This window comes from Chrysemys picta, chromosome 1 (genome assembly GCF_011386835.1).
Source record: "Chrysemys picta bellii isolate R12L10 chromosome 1, ASM1138683v2, whole genome shotgun sequence".
NCBI lineage: Eukaryota > Metazoa > Chordata > Testudines > Emydidae > Chrysemys > Chrysemys picta.
The window spans coordinates 346,193,603-346,213,548 of NC_088791.1; the positions used below are offsets into that span (position 1 = coordinate 346,193,603).

The 19,946-nt window shown below is 47.3% G+C and overlaps 1 protein-coding gene across 1 annotated transcript; it reads right to left on the reverse strand.

Moving 5' to 3' along the window:
* Positions 1-8,805: 8,805 nt before the first annotated feature.
* On the reverse strand, positions 8,806-11,309 carry LOC135984071 (olfactory receptor 51E2-like). The gene has a single exon (XM_065598514.1). It carries the CDS (start codon positions 11,138-11,140, stop codon positions 10,340-10,342), a length of 801 nt encoding a protein of 266 aa, XP_065454586.1. The 5' UTR covers positions 11,141-11,309; the 3' UTR covers positions 8,806-10,339.
* Positions 11,310-19,946: the final 8,637 nt, after the last annotated feature.

Consider the following 19,946-nt stretch of genomic DNA (forward strand, 5'->3'; position numbering starts at 1 on the left):
TCAGCATCTGACCTTGCTGCACAGTCAATAAGTTCGGATGGCGTGAGCCCAACAGGGACAGACGGCCCCACAGACAGTCCTCCTCCGACACCCCAATAGAGATTTCAAAAGGTCTCCTACCTCTATTGTGGCGCCATGGGGTTCGAAGGGGAACGATCCGTAGCAGCTGCCGGTGCCTCTGCGGGCGTTGCCATCCCGGACGAGCCCCCAAATTGTCGGAGAAAAACAGAGTTCTCACTATTTGTTTAGGTATAGCAAGTCAGATGCTTTATTAACTCTCACAATTGCGCAGAGGGAGAGAGCTAAGCAGGTCTCTCTACAGGTAAACAATTACAGCAAGCATTTATACCTTTTGTTACAGACAATAATGAGCAACAGTTGCATTTTGTTTATACATAGGTCATTCTGATATCTTGTTTTGCTCACTAATGTAGACTCTTAGTCTACATTCCATATTATCTACACAAGGTCGCAACAACTTCTCACACAGTTCTTTCCCACTCGCCTCACACATTCCTCGCCTCTACAAATCTCGCGTTATTAGGGTTACAGTTAGCCTAACTCTTGCTAACGAACTGTCATGCATTGCATCCCCTTCCTGTCAGTTCTTTCTCTGCTTCCACAAACTTCAATGTAAATATCTGCAACATGTATGCATTCTAGAGGGAAAAGCTTGAGGTCCTCAAACACTTTTTGAGGTCCTAATTTAATTGTATAAATTCAGTACAAGACATGGTACACAGCTTTGTGAAACCATACTCACAGTGCAAGCAGAAACTAAAAAAAAATGGGGTCTAAGAGGAGTGGGATTGGGAATAATACAGAAGATACAATGCCATGAGATCAGTCAGTCAATGTTTCACCCTTCTCTAGACTCCTCTGTGTGGCACGGTGCACCCTTCTCAGACAGGATATTGCAGAACTAGAGGGTTCAGGGAAGGGCAGCCAGAATGGCCAAGGGCCTCGTTAAACTCTCATATGGAGAGAGGTTGAAAAGACTGGGATTGTTATCTTAAAAAGGAGATGAATTAGAGGCAGGGCCGGCTTCAGGCACCAGTTTAACAAGCAGGTGCTTGGGGCGGCCAAGGGAGAGGGGTGGCACGTGTGGCAATTCGGCGGCGGAAGGTCCCTCACTCCCTATAGGAGTGAAGGACCTGCCACCGAACTGCCAATCGCAATTGCGGCTTTTTTTTTTTCCGAATTACCACTGCCGATCGCGATTGTGGCTTTTTTTTTTGCTTGGGGTGACAGGAATGCTGGAGCCAGCCCTGATTAGAGGGATATGAGAAAAGTCTATAAATTGCTGGTAGAGAGTTTTCAGGGGGATGACTGGTAGAGAGCAGATCAAGAATGTGTTCTCCCTGTCTGACAACACAAGACTATCCATTTACAATACTTTCAGTAAAATAAATATTTTGGAAAGCCTATATGCAAATTTCTCTGCTTGTGAGCTGTTCCTGTGTAGCAGTCCCCGAAGCCTCAGGAGGTGTTTGAGATTCTCATTGGTGAGACATAGTCACTGATTACCTGGCAGCCAAGGGAGCAGGTGTGATGGGAGGCACCTAACCCCCTGCCGAGGAAGAGATGCAGGGAGTGTGGGGCAGCTCGGAGGTTGTGGGAGCCAGTAATGACTGGGGACATGAAGCAGACACTAGTGTCCAGCGTACTGTTGGAATCAGGGCAGTCTGGGATAAGGAAGGAGAGTATGTATGGGGGTCAGAGTGTAATGGGAGATTGAACCATCTGAGAAGCAAAGATCAATGGTTCTTTTCATCGGTGAAATGCCTGAAGTTACACAACAACAACAACAATTGGAAACAAAACTGAGTAAAGGTTAGGAGTACTTGTGGCACCTTAGAGACTAACAAATAAACATGGGGAAATAGTTTTACTTTGTGTAGTGACCCATCTACTCCCAGTCTTTATTCAAGCCTAATTTAATGGTGTCCAGTTTGCAAATTAATTCCAATTCAAAGCTTTTTTTGTTGGAGGATTGTGACTTTTAGGTCTGTAATCGAGTGACCAGGGAGATTGAAGTGTTCTCCAACTGGTTTTTGGATGTTATAATTCAATGTGATATATGCCATCATGTGCCAGCAATGCCCCCTGCCCTGTAAATTGGCCAAACCGGACAGCCTCTACGTAAAAGAATAAATGGACACAAGTCAGACATCAAGAATTATAACATTCAAAAACCAGTTTAGTTTCCCCCCTACTGTTCCTCACAACTTCTTGTCAACTGCTGGAAATGGGCCATTTTGATTACCACTACAAAAAGTTTTTTTTTCTCTCCTGCTGGTAATAGCTCACCTTAACTGATCACTCTTGTTATAGTGTGTATAGTAACAGCCATTGTTTCATGTTCCCTGTGTATATATATATGTTCCGACTGTATTTTCCACTGCATGCATCTGATGAAGTGGGTTCTAGCCCACAAAAGCTTATGCTCAAATACATTTGTTAGTCTCTAAGGTGCCACAAGATACTCCTGTTCTTTTTGCAGATACAGACTAACACGGCTGCTACTCTGAAACCGAGTAAAGGCTGTGACACCCAAGCTGCAGCTCTGTGGCTTGCAAAGGAAGAAAGACCCTGAGACCCACCAACACGCATTCAAGGCCAGGAAAGGTTCCTGTGCTGGCCTTGAACCAACAATCACAAAGGAAAATTCAATTTCAACAGCACTGCCTGCCTGACCATGTACACGCCGCTCCCCACTCCCACAACACCCAGCGTTTGCTCACCTGTCCATGTACACCCCGCTCTCTTCCCCCACAGGCACCAGTGCTGTCCCCCATCCATGTACCCCCTGCCTGCCCCACAACCCCAAACGTTGTCCACGTTTCCGTGTATGTCCCCATCCCCAGTGATACCCCTCACCCAGGACCAAAACCAAGTGCCAGATCCCACAGGGACAGCTCACAGCAATACCTCCACAGACTAGGCTAAACTCAGAGTCTGTCTGTGCCAGCAACAATTCGGGCTGTGCAGGGAAGGAGAGAGGGACAGACCCGGTGGGAGGGAGAGAGGACGTGGACACTAAAAGTAGCCAGTGTGAGTAACTCTTTCTCAAAATGACATGAAGCTTTAACATATTGCAGCCCACTAGAAACCCAGACATCCCTTCCTGAAGCTGCTTTTCCGTGTTGGCAATTGCTGACATTACCACAAGGCTGTAGAGGGGTTGCTCCCAGGAGGAGGGATGGTCCAGATGGGGAAGGTGTGAGAGACATTCTGCTACAGTTTGGTAGAAATTACATTACAGTTTAACACACTCACCCCACCCCAGGAGGCCTCAATATGCCTCTTTGGTCTGTACATAAGCCAGGATTTCCACATACACACGCAGACACACTGTGCATTCTGGGACCTGGGCTTTGGTTGAACTTTCTAAAAGGGGAGTGAAGTTCCTGAACTGGAAAAATTGAGGGACCCAGAGGAAAAACCACACCGCCCAAAAAAGGAAGCTACTGAGACAGATAGAGGGACACAGTAAGAGACAAGGAACTGATCTGAAAAACAAATATTTGTCTAAACTACTTCCAATGCATTTGTATTTCCCATTGTAAATCTCTTGAACTGTTTAGCTTTTTACTACTAAATACTAAACAGTTCAAGTCACCATTTTGGTGAATTCCTGCCTAGATGGTTCTTAACTTGAACCCTGGAACCCTTCCTGATCCCTCAGCACTAACTTTAATGAAGAAACAGGCAACTCACCAAAATCCACTCAGCAGAGAGAGGAAATCTCCTTACAGTGACAGGAAGGCAGAGCCCTGAGAATCAGTGTATGAATCTCACGTCTGACACTCAGTGTGTTGGACAGGAAGCTTTATGATTCTCCTGTACAGTCTCTGTGAACTCTCTGGTTGGCCAGGACTCCCAGACAATTCCCCAGGTCTGTGAACAGCGGGAAGAATAGAAAATTGACTCTGGAGAACTACAGCTTGAGAGCCTCCACGGGATAGAAGAAAATATTCACCGATAACAGGAGCTCAGATTGTCAGGGCAAACTGAGTCTTGCAGACTGTTCAACCTAGCAATTGACACTAGGTTTATTTTTGGTGTGTAGTGTACTGCCATCTGCACTATGTGTGGGAATGCTGCCACCATACACGGGACCAAAACCCATTTTCAATTGATCGTAGCAGTGTACCGCTGCATACTGCCAAGGCAGTTGTAATACACAGTGCATTAGCTCTGAAAACTCAATGCCACTCTGTGAAGGCCAAATGAAGTGGTCCTTAACGGATGCAAACCTAAGGGTGTGGAAAAGGTTTTCTCCTTCCAGGCTTATGGTATCAAAGCTATTTGCCAGTATCCCTTTGTGAAGTCTAAAGTGGATATCTATCTGGCAGCTCACAACTATTCTAATATTTCATCTACTCTGCATCAGATAAACATCAAATTTCAATACTGTGTTGACTTTTCAGAAATTGATGCAGAAACGGGTTGTGATATCCCGGGTTAGAACTAACACAATGGAATTTCTCCACTCACTGTATGATTCCTTCACTACTCCCAGGGCCAAAATGACCTGGAGTTCATCTCACATGATATCCCACATTTTACAAGGGAACAGCCAGGGAGTTTCCCTGATCTGATGCATTGGGGTTATGTCAGTATGGTGGTATTTTAGGTAGGTGTGCCTGTTGCGTTGCACTCCATATTCTTTATTGAAATATGCTTATGAATATGAATATGACAAAACTGGAATATGTTTTATGCAAAATACCTCATGTAAGGGATCATTGAAAAAGTTATCATCTGCTGAATGTGTTCTTCCTATTTGTATGCATTAATCATTCTTATATTTGAAGTTAGAAATATGAAGTATAAATCTAAGGTCCTATTGTAATTATGCTAAGTGAGGGCCATTAAGGAACTTGATGATTCTTATGCAAAAACAATTGGCTATGAATGGATTTGTTTTCCCGTAAGTCTGTGGGACCCCTGTGAGGAGGAGGGGCATTGGTGATCCCTTTTAAAGACATGTGTCTGTGTCACCTGATGCTGGAATGCATCTTGGATTTTATATTTTTTCACAAGGTGGGGGGAAAGTTTAAACAAAGAGACAAAGATTCCCACCTTTTGGGCAAGTCTATATAAGAGTGTGAAGCAGGACAAAGAGGGAGTCAGTGGGGATACCCCTGCTTACCAGTTTCTTAGTGTATTAAGCTTAGCTTTTCATGTTTGGTTATTTTGCTTAGTAACTTACTTTGTTCTGTCTGTTACCACTTATGATTACTTAAATCCTATCTTTTATACTTAATAAAATCACTTTTGTTAATTAATAAACCCAGGGCAAGTAATTGTTACGTTGCGGGGGGGACAGTCTGTGTATATCTCTCTTTACTTCGAGAAAGAGGGTGAACAATCTGAACTTATAATGTATAAAACTTTATACAGTGTCAGACAGATTTATCTGGGGTTCAGGTCCCATTGGGGCTGTGTAGTTGGGTGCTGAGGCAAGTCCCTTTTAACTGAGCCTTCCCCCATCTCTGTGTCTGTGCTGGAGGAGGCCTGGAGGGTCTGACTCAGCAAGACAGAGGCAAGGGGTGCCCAGGCTGGCAGAGAGGTTAGGCTCAGTGGTATCTCAGCATATCAAGTGTCAGTCCCAAGGGGGTCCCCGCGAGGGAACCCATCACAGTGGTGTAGATGCAAGGATATGTGCCCAGCTGATTGCTTTGAGACACTAGTGGTGATTTAAAGTGAGTTTTAAGTGTGGTGCCTGGAGAACAGACAAAGTAGTTACTGGTTGGTAACCGGTGGCCTCAGACTTTTACAAATCTTTCCTAGTAACCACAGATGCATCCGAGTGTGGTGTGGGAGCAGTCTTAATGCAGGAAAGACTGGATCAAGAATTCCATCTTGTCGTGTTTCTCAGCAAAAAACTGTCTAAGAGGGAAAGCCATTGGTCAATCACAAAAAAGAAATGTTACGCCATTGTGTGTGCTCTGAAAAAGCTACGCCGATATGTTTGGGGACGGCGTTTCCACCTGCAAACTGTCCATCCTGCGCTGAAGTGGCTTCATACCGTCAAGGAAAATAACAAAAAACTTCTTTGGTGGAGTTTAGCTCTCCAAGATTTTGATTTTGAAATACAACACATTTCAGGGGCTTTTAACAAAGCTGCTGATGCACTCTCCTGTGAAAGTTTCCCAGAATCAACTGGTTAAAATCATCCTTAAAATGTGGAAACTATTGTTAGTTTTATATAATCAGTAGTATGGCTAGAGGTGCATGTGTCACTCTGTTTTCTCCTAGAGCTCCAGGGAAAAAAATCACAGTCAGTGTGGAACAGGCTGTCCAGCACCATCTGTGACTTGGGCGGGGGGTGACGTGTCATGATAATACAGATAAGGGTAGCATAAAATCCCTCCTGGGCAGCTTTACCTGTAAGGGGTTAAGAAGCTGAAATAACCTGGTCAGCACCTGATCAAAAGGACCAATAAGGAAAGAAGATACTTTTAAAGCTGCGGGGGGGGGGGGGGAGGTAGGTTTTGTTTGTGCTCTCTTTGTTTCTTCCCTCTCTGGATGGAAAGAAAAGCCAAGCAGGAACAACATCTCCTGAAAAACTACCTGGAATAATCCATCTAAGAATTACAGAAATTGTAAGGGAGGCAAGGAAATGCATTAGGTTATCTTTTGTTTTAGCTTGTGAATTTTCCTATTCTACAGAGGTAGTTTTATTCCTGTTTTTGTAATTGTGAAGCTGAGCCAGAGGGGAATCTTCTGTGTTTTAAATCTTTTTATTTGCCCTGCAAAGTTACCTTCCATCCTGATTTTGCAGGTGTGATTCTTTTACTTTTTCTTTGTCAATAAATTTCTTCTTTTAAGAACCTGATTGATTTTCAGTGTCATAAAAACCAAAGGGTTTGGTCTGTGCTCACATTGTTAACCAATTGGTTGGTTTATTATTCTCAAGCCTCCCCAGGAAAGGGGGTGAAGGGGTTTGGGGGACTATTTGGGGGGAATAGGGACTCCAAGTGTCCCTTTCCTGAATTTTTGTGTAAATCACTTGGTGGTGGCAGCAATATCATCCAAGGACAAGGAAGAAATTTGTGCCTTGGGGAAGTCTTTAACCTAAGCTGGTAGAATATAAGTTTAGGGGGTCTTTCATGTGGGTCCCCACATCTGTTCATCAGATTTCTGAATATTTATACATTAGTAATACAATGACATGCTTTGAGGCCCCTATTATGCATGTATCAGCAATTTCAACACAATTCTTATCAGGAAGGACATGGGGTCAAGCTGCCCTTTCTGTGGCACCCAAAACCCCCTCCCCTCCTGTCTTGGTTAAGCTAAGACTGCTGCATGGCCACTTTACAGCCTGCTGACTTGGCTGCTTTTAGCAATAAGCAATAGTGGTTTCAGGCACTTTACTAGTTTGCCAAAATCTCCCCATACAAGGGAATACATTTAGTGTGAGCCTCTATTATGATGTTTTTAAATTATTTGCATGGATCTTGCAGGCACTTCACTGCTAACTAGCTTCCTCATTCTCATGTTGTTCCTAAATGTTACTACAGTGAGTTTTGTTGCTATTTCCCTCCCTACAAGGATGTTAAATTGAATTACATTATTATCACTATTACCAAGTGCTTCAGCTATTCACCTCTTGGACCAGATTCTGTGTTCCATTTAGGACTAAATCAAGAATTGCCTCTCCCCTTCTGGGTTCCAGGACTAGCTGCTCCAGGAAGCAGTTGTGAGGGGTTTGGTCACAGAGGCCCCCTTAGGATTGTCACCTGACATGCTGGAATTACCTCTGAGCCCATTTTCCCTGCCAGCTTGGGACTTCCAGAACCCTGCCTTGTTCAGACAGACACGCTAGCCTCCTGCAACACAGGTCTGGTCCATGCCCCCAAAGCTGCAGATTTTAACCAAACACTGCTCAGCAGGTCACCTGTCTCCAGCACCCAGACACCCAGTTCCCAATGGGGTCCAAACCCTAAATAAATCTGTTTTACTCTGTATAAAGCTTATACAGGGTTAATTCATAAATTGTCCAGCCTCTATAACACTGATAGAGAGAGATGCACAGGTGTTTGCTCCCCCCAGGTATTAATCACTTACTCTGGGTTAATTAATAAACAAAAGTGATTTTATTAAATATAAAAAGTAGGACTTAAGTGGTTCCAAGTAATAGCAGACAGAACAAAGTGAATTACCAAGAAAAATAACATAAAACACGCAAGCGTAAGCCTAATACAGTAAGAAACTAAATGCAAGTAAATCTCACCCTCTGAGATGTTCCAAGCCTCTTTTACGGACTAGATTTTCTCCTAGTCTGGAACCAGCAATCACTCACACCCCTGTAGTTACTGTCCTTTGTTCCAGTTTCGTTCAGGAATCTCTTTGAGGTGGAGAAGGTATCTTTTGTGCCAGCTGAAGACAAAATGGAGAGGTTTTCCAGGGCTTTTTATAGTCTTTCTCTTGGGGGTGGAAACCCCTCTCTCCCCCGTGTAGAATCACAGTTACAAGATGGCGTTTTGGAGTCAGATGGGCTAGTCACATGTCTATGCATGACTTAGTTCTCTATAGGGACATTCCCAGGAAAGCTCAGATGTGGATTGGCATCTATCAAGAACCATTGTTAGCCAAGTACATCCATTTACTTGAATAACCCCTTCACACTATGTTGACCAAATCTGCCTTAGGTGCTTTCTACAGCAAACACTTTAAATATAAGCATAGAGCCAACGCTCATAACTTCAGATATAAAAATGATACACCCATATGAATAAGATGAATACATGCAGTAGAACATATGCCATGTAACACATCTTTGCAAAGGTTATCTTGCATAAAACATATTCCAGTTATGTCTTATTTATGCATAATTATGCATATTTCTATAAAGCATTATGGGGTGCAATGTCACAGAGGCTTTGGAGCAAATTGAGAAATTAAACAGTAATAAGTCACCAGAGACAGATGGAATTTACCCAAGAGTTCTGAAGGAACTCAAATATCAAATTGCACAACTACTAACCATGGTATGTAACCTATCACTTAAATCAGCCTCTGTACCAGATGACTGGCAGAGAGCTAATGTGATGCTGATTTTAAAAAAGGCTCCAGAGGTGATTCTGGTACATGCAGGCAAAGGTGATCCAATGAATATAGTGTACTTGGACTTTCAGAAACCCTCTGACCAGGTCTCTCACCAAAGGCTCTTAAGCAAAGTAAGCAGTCATGGGATAAGAGGGAAGGTCCTCTCATGGATTGGTAACTGGTTAAAAGATAAGAAACAAAGAGTAGGTATAAATGGTCAGTTTTCAGAATCGAGAGAGGTAAATAGCAGGGTACCCCAGGGGTCTGTACTGGGACCAGTGCTGTTCAACATAGTCATAAATGATCTGGAAAAAGATGTAATCAGTGAGGTTGAAAATTTCCAGTCAAGACAAAGTCCTAAGCAGGTTACAAAGGGACCTCACAAAACTGGGTGAGTGGGCAATAAAATGGCAGATGAAAGTCAGTGTTGACAAATTAAAAGAAATGAACATTGGAAAACAATTCCAGCTATACATACAAAATGATGGGGTATAAATTAGCTGTTACCAATCAAGAAAGAGATCTTGGAGTCACTACTAATAGTTCTTTGGAAACATCCTCTTAATGTGCTGCAGTGGTCAAAAACCAAACACACAAAAACCAAAAACCAAACAGAATGTTAGGAACCATAAGGAAAGGGATAGATAATAAGACAGAAAATATCATATTGCCTCTATATAAATCCATTGTACGGCCACATCTTGAATACCGTATGCACTTCTGGTTGCCACATCTCAATATATATATATATATATATATTGCGATTGGAAAAGGTACAGAGAAGGGAAACAAAAATGATTCGGGATATGGAACAGCTTCACATGAGGGGAGAGTTAAAAGACTGGGACTGTCCAGCTTGGAAGGGAGGGACACGATATAAGCCTATAAAATCATGAGTGGTGTGGAGAAAGTGAATCAGGAAGTTTTATTTACCCCTTCACAAGAACCAGGGGTCACCCAATGAAGTTAATAGGCAGCAGCTTTTAAAACAAATAAAAGGAAGTATTTCCTAACGCAATGTGTAGCCAGCCTGTAGAACTCATTGCCAGGTGATGTTGTGACAGCCAAAAGAATCAGATAAGTTCATGGAGGATAGGTCCATCAGTGGCTAGTACCCAAGATGGTCAGGGATGAAGCCCCATGCTCTGGGTGTCTCTAAAACCCTGCCAGAAACTGGGAGCAGACAACAGGGGATGGATCACTTGATAACTGCCCTTTTCTGTTCATTCCCTCTGAAGCATCTGCCTCGTCCACTGTCAGAAGACAGGACACTGGGCTAGATGGACCATTGGTCTGACCCAATATGGCCGTTCTTTTGTTCTCTAATTGCTCCACTGATGGATGGACTGCTGCAGACAAGTCTTTTCCAGGGGATCGCTCTGCTATAGGGCTGGTAGACAGCCTTGATGATCATGAAGTAGGACAAGGCAATCAGTAGCGCGTCGAGCCCCATCACCAAGAGGATAGCAGTCAAGCCATAGACGACATTGACCGTGGTGCTGGTGCAGGCCAGGTTCATAACGTCCTGGTGCAAACAATAGGAGTGCGACAGGACGTTGGAGCCGCAGAACGATAGGCGAAGAATGAGCAAGGGCAAAGGGAGGAAGAACATCACACCCCTAGCCACAGCAGCCAGGCCTATCTTCGCCATCACCGGATTGGTGAGGATGGTCGCGTGCTGCAGAGGGTGGCATATGGCCATGTACCGATCCCAGGCCATGGCCAGCAGGACGGTGGACTCGACAGCGGACAGGGAGTGGATGAGGAACATCTGGAGCAGGCAGGCGCCGAAGCTGATTTCCCTCCAGTCAAACCACAGGAGGGAGAGCATTCTGGGCACGGTGCAGGTGGACAGCGCCAGGTCGATGGAGGCCAGCATACACAGGAAGATGTACATGGGGGCATGGAGGCTCAGCTCCGTCTTTACAATGAACACCACCGCGCCGTTGCCTACAATGGCCATGAGGTACATGGAGCACAGAGGGAACGCCAACCAGAAACGGGCAGCTTCCAGCCCGGGCGTGTCGGCCAAGACGAAGGAGGAAGGGCTGAGGTCGGTGTTGTTGGGAGAGGGCATGGTGCGCCGGCTGTGATGCTATTCCATGTTGTCTCCTCCCCCTGCCAGGGACAGAGAAACAGTATTGTAATGAAGCACGTCTAGTGATACTGCGTCTGAAGGGATTACGGCAAGTAGGTGCCTCTAACCCTGGGTGGTGGGTGAACCCCTCCTTCGGGGAGGCTGGCCCGCCAGCCTCGCCCCGTCCGCCCCAGGACCCACCCCCTGCACAGCCAGAGGATCCCCGAAGACCCCCCCACCCATGCGGCTGGAGGAGCCCCGAGGACTCTCCCCTGCGCCCTCCCCAACTATGCCGGCCGCACCCCCCAATGCTGGCCCCAGTGCCGGGCTGAGCTACCGGCTCCCCCCCCAATGCCATCCAGGCCACTGGCCCCTGGGCTGGCCCGAGCCCCGGGCTGCCTCTGGCCACATGTGGGCCTGAGTTCCAGTCCACCGGCTGGAGCTGAGTGAGCCCCTGCTGTCTTCAGGGTAGGGGGGAGTGCGGGCGGGGCCTCGGGGTGGAAATGGGTGGGGCTATGGCCTGGGTCGGGGGAGGCTTAGCCTGCCCTGGCCTTTGACACCCGCTGCCCAGTCCTCTAACAATAAATTAGCTTCCCAGTTCTGGTCAGCGTGGCTTCCACCCTGAGCCCCGAGCCCCTCCCATCAGGGACCCACCACAGGCATTACCTCCACTCCACTGTGGCTTCCCTTCCCCAGACACTGCCTGTGCCAATCACCCTCTCTCCCCTCTTGCAGCCCTATAGGCCCAGGTATAGCCCAGCCCCTTTCAATTGGCTGGATTGGGCTTTGACACAGGGGAACTGGGCCCAGGTCTGATAACAGGGATCAGCTCCCCTGTGACAGGGACAGGCCTGACTCTTGGGTCCTTTGCTCCCTGAGTGAAAAGGAGCAGGGAGGTTGCAGCCCCACCTAATGTAATGGACACCCTAAAGGGGTCGTAGGATGACCAGATGTCCCGATTTTATAGGGACAGTCCCGATTTTTGGTCTTTTTCTTATATAGGCTCCTATTACCCCCCCACTCCCTGTCCCGATTTTTCACAAATTTCTGTCTGGTCACCCTAAGGGTAGGTAGCCCCATGGAGAGGGCTGCAGGGGAAAAATCACACATGCGGTGCCCATTGCAGAATGTTTCAGTTGCTTCTCTGGCTTGGATGCCCTGGGGGACATTCCATTTGCCTCTGTCCTGCACCTCCGGGCACTACAGTCCATGCTGAGATTTTAAGGTGCCAATATGTAATCTGTAGCACCTGCTCCGAGCAACTGAAGACCATTAGGAATGCTGCTTGGCTGCAGGGTAATATTACTTTTACTCCCTGTACTAGTGTGATGAAATGGGAATTTTCTGCAATACTTTTATGACCCCTATGTGTGCCTCAGTTTGCCCTACATGTTACATTGTTACCCAGTTGGGGAGGAAAGGAGTAAACAGTGAGGTGACAAAATTTGCAAACAAGACAAAATTATTCAAGATAGTTAAATCCAAAGCAGACTGCAAAGAGCTACAAAGGGGAAACTCATAAAACTTGGTGACTGGGCAACAAACTGGCAGATGAAGTTTAATGTTGTTAAGGGCAAAATAATGCACATTGGAAAACATAATCCCAACTATGCATATAAAATGATGGGGTCTAAATTAACTGCTACCACGCAAGAAAGAGATCGTGGACTTGTGTAGCGTTCTCTGAAAACATCTGCTCAGTGTGCAGCGGCAGTCAAAAAAACTAACAGAATGTGAGCAATCATTAGGAAAGGGATAGACAATAAGACAGAAAATATCATATTGCCTCTGTATAAATCCATGTGTGACGGGGCGCGCTCACCACTCCAGTGCCTCCTCGTGGCCAATATGGGAATTAGCTCTGGTAGCCAGTGCGCCCTGCTCCGCCCATCACCTCTTCTGCCTCTGAAACCACATGCCTCCAAGGACCGCGATGTCCTCTTCAGTGACAGCCCTCCGGCCGTGCCACACTAGGTGCTCCCCCCCCTTCCGGGGGAACGTCTCTGTAGTCCCTGTCCAGCCACTTCTCTCAGCAGTGACCACAGTCTACTGTTTAGCCCCTTCCCCAGTGGTGAGTCGGGGGGGACCCAGGCCCGCCCACTACGCCGGGTCCCAGCCTGTAGAAGGCGGCTGCTTGCTGCGACCCCTACGACTCTTCAGCAGGTTTTCCTGGGCCACTTCCTCACGGCCCCAGCAGCCTCTTTGCCCTTGCCTCAGGGCCTCGGCCTGCAGATCCTTGCATCCCACCAGGAGCTGCCTTTAGCCTCCCGGGTCTCTGCCTGCCGCACTGCTCTGTCCAGGGTGTTTGCTACCTTTAGCCTGCAAAGCAGCCAGTCCTCCTCCCACCTCAGGCTTCAGGGAGTGACTGAAACTGCTCTGCTCTGCAGCCCTTCTTATATGGGCCAGCCCAGCCCTGATTGGCTGCTCCTCGCAGCCCCTCTCTGATTAGCTGCCTCCTATGCAGCTTCCCTAGGGCTCTATTAACCCCTTAGATCCCAGTGTGGGGCAGGAGCCCCATCACACCATGGTACGCCCACACCTTGAATGGGGTCTAAATTAGCTATTAATACTCAAGGACGAGATCTTGGAGTCATTGTGGATAGTTCTCTGAAAACAGAGGAAAGGGATAGCTAATAAGAGAATATATCATAATGCTACTACAGGGGTCGGCAACCTTTCAGAAGTGCTGTGCCGAGTCTTAATTTATTCACTCTAATTTAAGGTTTCACGTGCCAGTCATACATTTTAACCTTTTTAGAAGGTCTTTTTCTATAGGTCTATAATATATAACTAAACTATTGTTGTATGTAAAATAAATAAGGTTTTTTTAAATGTTTAAGAAGCTTCATTTAAAATTAAATTAAAATGCAGAGCCCCCCGGACCGGTGGCCAGGGCCGGCTCCAGGCAGCAGCTTCTCAAGCAGGTGCTTGGGGCGGCCGCTCCGGAGAGGGGCGGCACGTCCAGGTATTCGATGGCAATTCGGCGGACGGTCCCTCACTCCACCTGGGAGTGAAGGACCTCCCGCCGAATTGCCGCCGCAGATCGCGGCTTTTTTTGTTTTGTTTTGTTTTGTTTTTTGTTTTGGCTGCTTGGGGCGGCCAAAACCCTGGAGCCGGCCCTGCCGGTGGCCAGGACCCCTGCAATGTAAGTGCCACTGAAAATCAGCTCGTGTGCTGCGTTTGGCAAGCGTGCCGTAGGTTGCCTACCCCTGTGCTACTATATAAATCCAGGGTACGCTCACACCTTAAATACTGAATGCAGTTCTGGTCACCCCATCTCAAAAAAGATATATTGGTATTAGAAAAGGTAGAAAAGTGCAACAAAAATTATTAGGGGTATTGAACAGCTTCCATATTAGGAGAGATTGAAAAGGTTTATAAAATCTTGACTGGTGTGGAGAACGTTAATAAGGGAGTGTTATTTACTCCTTCACATAACACAAAAAACAGGGGTCACTCAATGAAGTTAATAGGCAGCAGATTTAAAAGAAACATAAGGAAGTGCTTCCTCACAAAATGCACAGTCAACCTGTGGAACTCATTGCCAGAGGCTGTTGTGAAGGCCAAAAGTATAACAGAGTTCAAAAAAGAATTAGATAAGTTCCTGGAGGATAGGTCCATCAGTGGCTATTAGCCAAGAGGATCAGGGATGGAACTCTATGCTTTGCGTGTCCCTCACCTCTATTTGCCAGAAGCTGGGACTGGATGGCAGGGGATGGATCACTTGCTGATTGCCCTGTTCTGTTCATTCCCACTGAAGCATCTGGCTCCAGCCACTGCTGGAAGACAGGATATTGGGCTAGATGGACCATTGATTTGACCCAGTCTGGTCATTTTTATGTTCTTACTAAGGAGGACTGGCTGAGGCCGACCGCACATCAGTGGAGAATCTGAGACGACCCTGGCAAAGCCAGTCACCAGGGCATCAACACCTAGCAACCAACAACCCAGAGGGAGATGGATTTCCCCACCTCTCAGCAGGGAAGCTGAGCGACAACCCGCAGCTCCAGAACAAAGGGTTGGAGAGGTCTGAAGTGGGGGGATAAGAGGTGGCTGCTGGATGGAACAACGAGATGGAGCTCTTCCCTGGGAACTGACGAACGAGCTCAGATTGAGAGAGAGACAGAACCTGAACATGGAGTTCACTACAGCTTGGTGGGGCTCTGGGGAACCAGAATGGAACTGAACTATACTTTACTCTCTGTGCTAGCTTAAGGACTTCCTAGGCTGTGTTCAGTTGACAAACCCGACTGCTTTAACAACGCTGCTTGCGTGTCACTGCGAATGCGTGGCCATGTGCATTAGTTCCTGAAGAGTGGACAAGTCTCTACCGGGAGCCTAGCTCAGCTGGACTCGCTGAACAGAGCTCACGGTGTGAAGCAGGAGGGCTGGAGCCCCAGAGGTTCAGTCGTGGGAGGTGGTGAGGCAGGTGGAACCTACCCTGGAGGAAGAGTGAGACCCCTACGGGGTCTGGTGCACCAAGGGGTTCCTCCAAGAGACCATCCCAAAGCTGGGGACGCAGCACTGATCCTGTGGGGCTGTGGGGTTTGCAGAATATTAATACAATATTGTTTAGTAAATCAACAAATGTAATTAGAGAAAACTTGTGCTGAAATTTGTAGCAGAGAGAGAGTGAGAGAGAGAAAGATTATTTTTGGCTCACTCTCCCTTCTGTCGTATTGCTGGGGTTTTATTTCCTGGATCTGTAGTTTCTTGCCTGGGCTTAACGGGCTGCAGCTGTGTGATTGGCAGGTTTCCTCACTACATGCGCTGGGTGAATTACTGTACAAGTCCGTCTCCGCAGGGCCAGGCACAAAAGAGGGGACGGACCACTGGCTGAGGTGCTACATGAGCCCTGATATCTCAGCACAGCTGAGACGGCCCTGAGCTGCATCTGGACCCTGGTCTCCCCCAGATTCGGTGGCGTTCCTGTCTGCAGTTTCTGTTCAGGCCCATCTCTAATGAAAGCGGATTGAGCACCGGTGGCTCTCCGGAGCTGATCCCTGGCTGGCTGCTGTCAATTGGGGGCATTCCATTGTCCTCAACGGGCTTTCTTGTGAATGCCAGAGAGGCCTCAGCTCACTTCCGAGCTCCATTGGACATAGGCCTTGAGACAGACACACACCAGTTCCATCTTCTCTCTTAGATATTTTTTAAACACTCTGAAGTTCTGAGCATGCCACGTCCCCGGCTCAGCCTTTCACTTGCCACCATCTTTAGCAACAGGGTCCCACTTTGTATGAATGCTCCTTTTGCAAATACATTACACAGGGTTAATGAATGATTAATGGATGTTTTGATAAATGATTAGCCAATTGTTATAGAGTCTGACGGGTCAATTTGTTGCTTATAACTATGGCTTAAAGCCTTTTATGATACCGTCTACCGATGTGCTTATAATAACCTATAACTCATACTACTTGTGTGTGTAACATGGCAATAACTATTAATCATTTACTAACCCTTTATAAATGGGAGCTTAATATACGGCTGGCTAAAGATCTTCCTACTTCCTGCTGAACATTTCAATAACCCACTTGCATTAATGATTAGGTAAAAGGAACAAGCCACCTGAATTATTAATAGCAACTAACAGAATCAGTTTCGCCTTCTAATCATTCTGAAATACAAGTAGCGCGTGATCACATTGTGATCACTCCTATTGGACAAGTAGCCCCGGGCTTTTAAAACTTTGGAAGACAGAGTGACCGGTAGAGAAACAGGCGAAATGAGCAGGGGATCTTTTGCTAGCTGTAGTTAATCTCCAGTTCTTTGGACCTAGGGTGACCGATAGAAAGTGTGAAAAATTGAGACAGGGTGTGTGTGTGGATGGGGGGGTTGTTGTTGGTGGTGGTAATAGGGGCCTATATAAAACAAAGCCCCAAATATTGGGACTGCCCCTATAAAATTGGGACATCTGGTCACCCTATTTGGACCACGTATATGCAGGGCAAGATTTTCAACCGTGACAAGTAATTTTGGGGACCCAAATTGAGACAGGTTAAAAGGGCTTAATTTTCTGATAGTGGGTGCTGAGGACGTTTTAAAAATCAGGTCCCGCTAAGGAATAGCAGATTCAGAATGGGTCCCTGTCTTTCAAAGCAATCAGTTTTATGTTTCTAACTTGAGTCTTCCAACCAAAAGCCTCAGTAATCAACGACCTCAAGGGGAAAGCACACGCAAGTAGCACAACATCCCGACTTTGGCAAAGCGAGGTTTGATCCATGCAGCCGGATGATCACTGCAAGCAGCACCCCGCATTCTCTTGCAAACAGTGACCCTGACTTCCTAATTATGGAACCAGGCTCACTCTACGCCTCTGACTCACCAGAATGAACCGAGCAAGGAGGATTTCTGCACCGTCCAAGAGAAGTCATGCACAGCTCTCGCCGGCCTGCCTGCAGCACCTAGGACTTGTCAGGGAGGGCGGCGTATCTTATGCCTTCTGGAAAGCCCACTGGGGTCACAGCGTTAGCACTGAGGCGTCTCAGATCACTTCTAAACAGAAACGGGTGCTCGAGGCAACTGCCGGCCAGTCACTTTATATTAACCCTTCTTTGTCCTGACTCCTGGGTCAGCTCTTCGGCTAATATAAACGAGCACAGCTGACCACTGGTCTGGTATCTATATCTCCTGGTCAATTTGTGACTGGGCTGCAGAAACGTCTGCTCTGTCCAGCAGGGAAAGAGTTAATTCCTTGCTCACCCTCCCTCCCTCCCATCCAGAAGCAGGTGGTGGAAGGCTGGTAGATCCCTTAGGGGCTCTTGATTGAGCACCAGGAGGCCAAGGAATTAGGCGCTATTAGCGTTTATAAAGCTGCCTGTTGGTGAGAGAGAGACTGAGAGCCTTGCTAGCAGGACTGGTAACTGAGGAACCTGAGAGCCGGCACCCATATTTAGTAGGGGCCTGCCCGGGCCTGGTTCTGGCCTGCAAGTATCCTTGCTTACCCCTAGTGCCCTCTGCACAAGGGCCAGGCTGCTCCTACACCAAAGGGACTGCTTCCTCCTAGCATCCCCTTGCCAGGAGGTGGGCATCCCACGATGTGAGCCTGAGAGATGCTGGGCAAACCTATCTCCCAGTAAAGTCTGTCTGGGTGTCCTTGACTTTCTTGTAGTATCTAGTTAGTTCCCAGATAAATCAGATTGGCATTGTGAGACCTAAAACGGACTTCATTCCAGGGCCAGGTTCAGAGACCCTTTTACACACTGACTCCCATCTTACTCTGTGAGTAGCCCGGTTGACGTCAGTGGGACCATTCATGGAGGAAGGTGCTACCAAGTTTTCTCTTTCACCTTTTCAGGTTCATGGAAGATTTCTCCACACCATTCTTTTCCTGCTTTATTCCAGCCAGGGTGGGGAATGGAGCATGCTCTAAGAGCGGCCAGACTCTGAATTGGTCTGATCTCCCCAGTGGGAGCGGCAAGTGCTCGGTATCAGGCAGGAGAAGGCCCATTACAAGCAAAACTGCGTCTGACTCACTTTTGGCTTCATGCTGGTTCCATAGAAGTCCGTGGCAACTTTCCCACTGATTGCACAGAACAGGATCAAGTGCTTAATTCCATGACATCCTGTTTACTGGCGTGGCGATGGAGAAGATTGTTCTTCACATTGCAAGGAACGCAAACCCCGTTCTAGTCTCTCCGTGGGGATCATTAAAGGCTGGCTTGGCAGCGTCAGGGAATATTTATACTGCACACTGACACTGTCCAGTTGGATGAGCTTGCTCTTAAAACGAAGCATTCTCTAGGAAAGCAGCCCACGATGGACGGGGAACGCTGGCTTTCAGAGACGCTGAGCTGTTAGGGTTAATTTAGAACCCAGACGTTTGCAGTCGTTCACGTGATCCCTTCCAGTGTTACTTTACTTTGCAAGGGCCAACCCTGAGTTTCAACTGCCATTGGGCCGCCTGTTCTTTGCCCTTTCTTGGGTTCTTCTGCAGCTCCTCACGCTTCACCAATTTAATTTTGTGCCATCTGCAAAGGTTACCACCTCAGTTCCCGCCCGCCCTTTGCCACACCATCAATAACTATATTGAACATCAGCCCAGGTACTGAATCTTGGCCCACCCCCTGCTGTCAGCCTGGTGCTATGTTGAAAATTGACCGTTTCTTCCCATTCCTACGTTAGATTCACTGCAACTGAGTCCTTCCTCTTCTCAGCCACTAGGGGCACTACCGGCACCCAGAATCCAAATCAAGAGCCAAGTGGTGAATGCATGATGTACACTGGATTCATAGCTCCCAAGGCCAGAAGGGAGCCTGGCGATCATCTAGTCTGACTGCCTGTATAGCACAGGCCAGAGACCTGCCCCACAATAACTCCTAATTCCTCATTTCTAGAAAATCATCCTGCCTTGATTTACCAATTGCCTGTGATGGAGAATCCTCTCCGAGCTTTGGTAAATTGTCCCAATGGTTAATTATGCTGACTGTTAAAAACATACCCCTTGTTTCCAGTCTGAATATTAATACTAATACACCTCTACCCCGATAGAACGCGACCAGATATAACATGAATTCGGATATAACGCGGTAAAGCAGCGGGGAGCCCCGGGGCCTTTAAAGCGCCGCCCGAGCCCCACTGCTTTACCGCGGTATATCCGAATTCGTGTGGAGCCCTGGGCCCTTTAAATCCCTGCCCGGGCAGAGGCTCCGGCCACTGCGGGGAGCCCCGGGCCCCTTAAAGTGCCGCCCGAGTCCGGCTGCCGGAGCCCCGGTGGTGATTTAAAGGACCCAGGGCTCCCCGCAGCGGCCGGAGCACCAGGCCCTTTAAATCACCACCGGGGAAACCGGTCCAGTCCGGCACG

Excerpts from the sequence above, each read along its gene's own strand:
- LOC135984071 (XM_065598514.1), bottom strand. The coding sequence starts at position 11,140 with ATGCCCTCTCCCAACAACACCGACCTCAGCCCTTCCTCCTTCGTCTTG.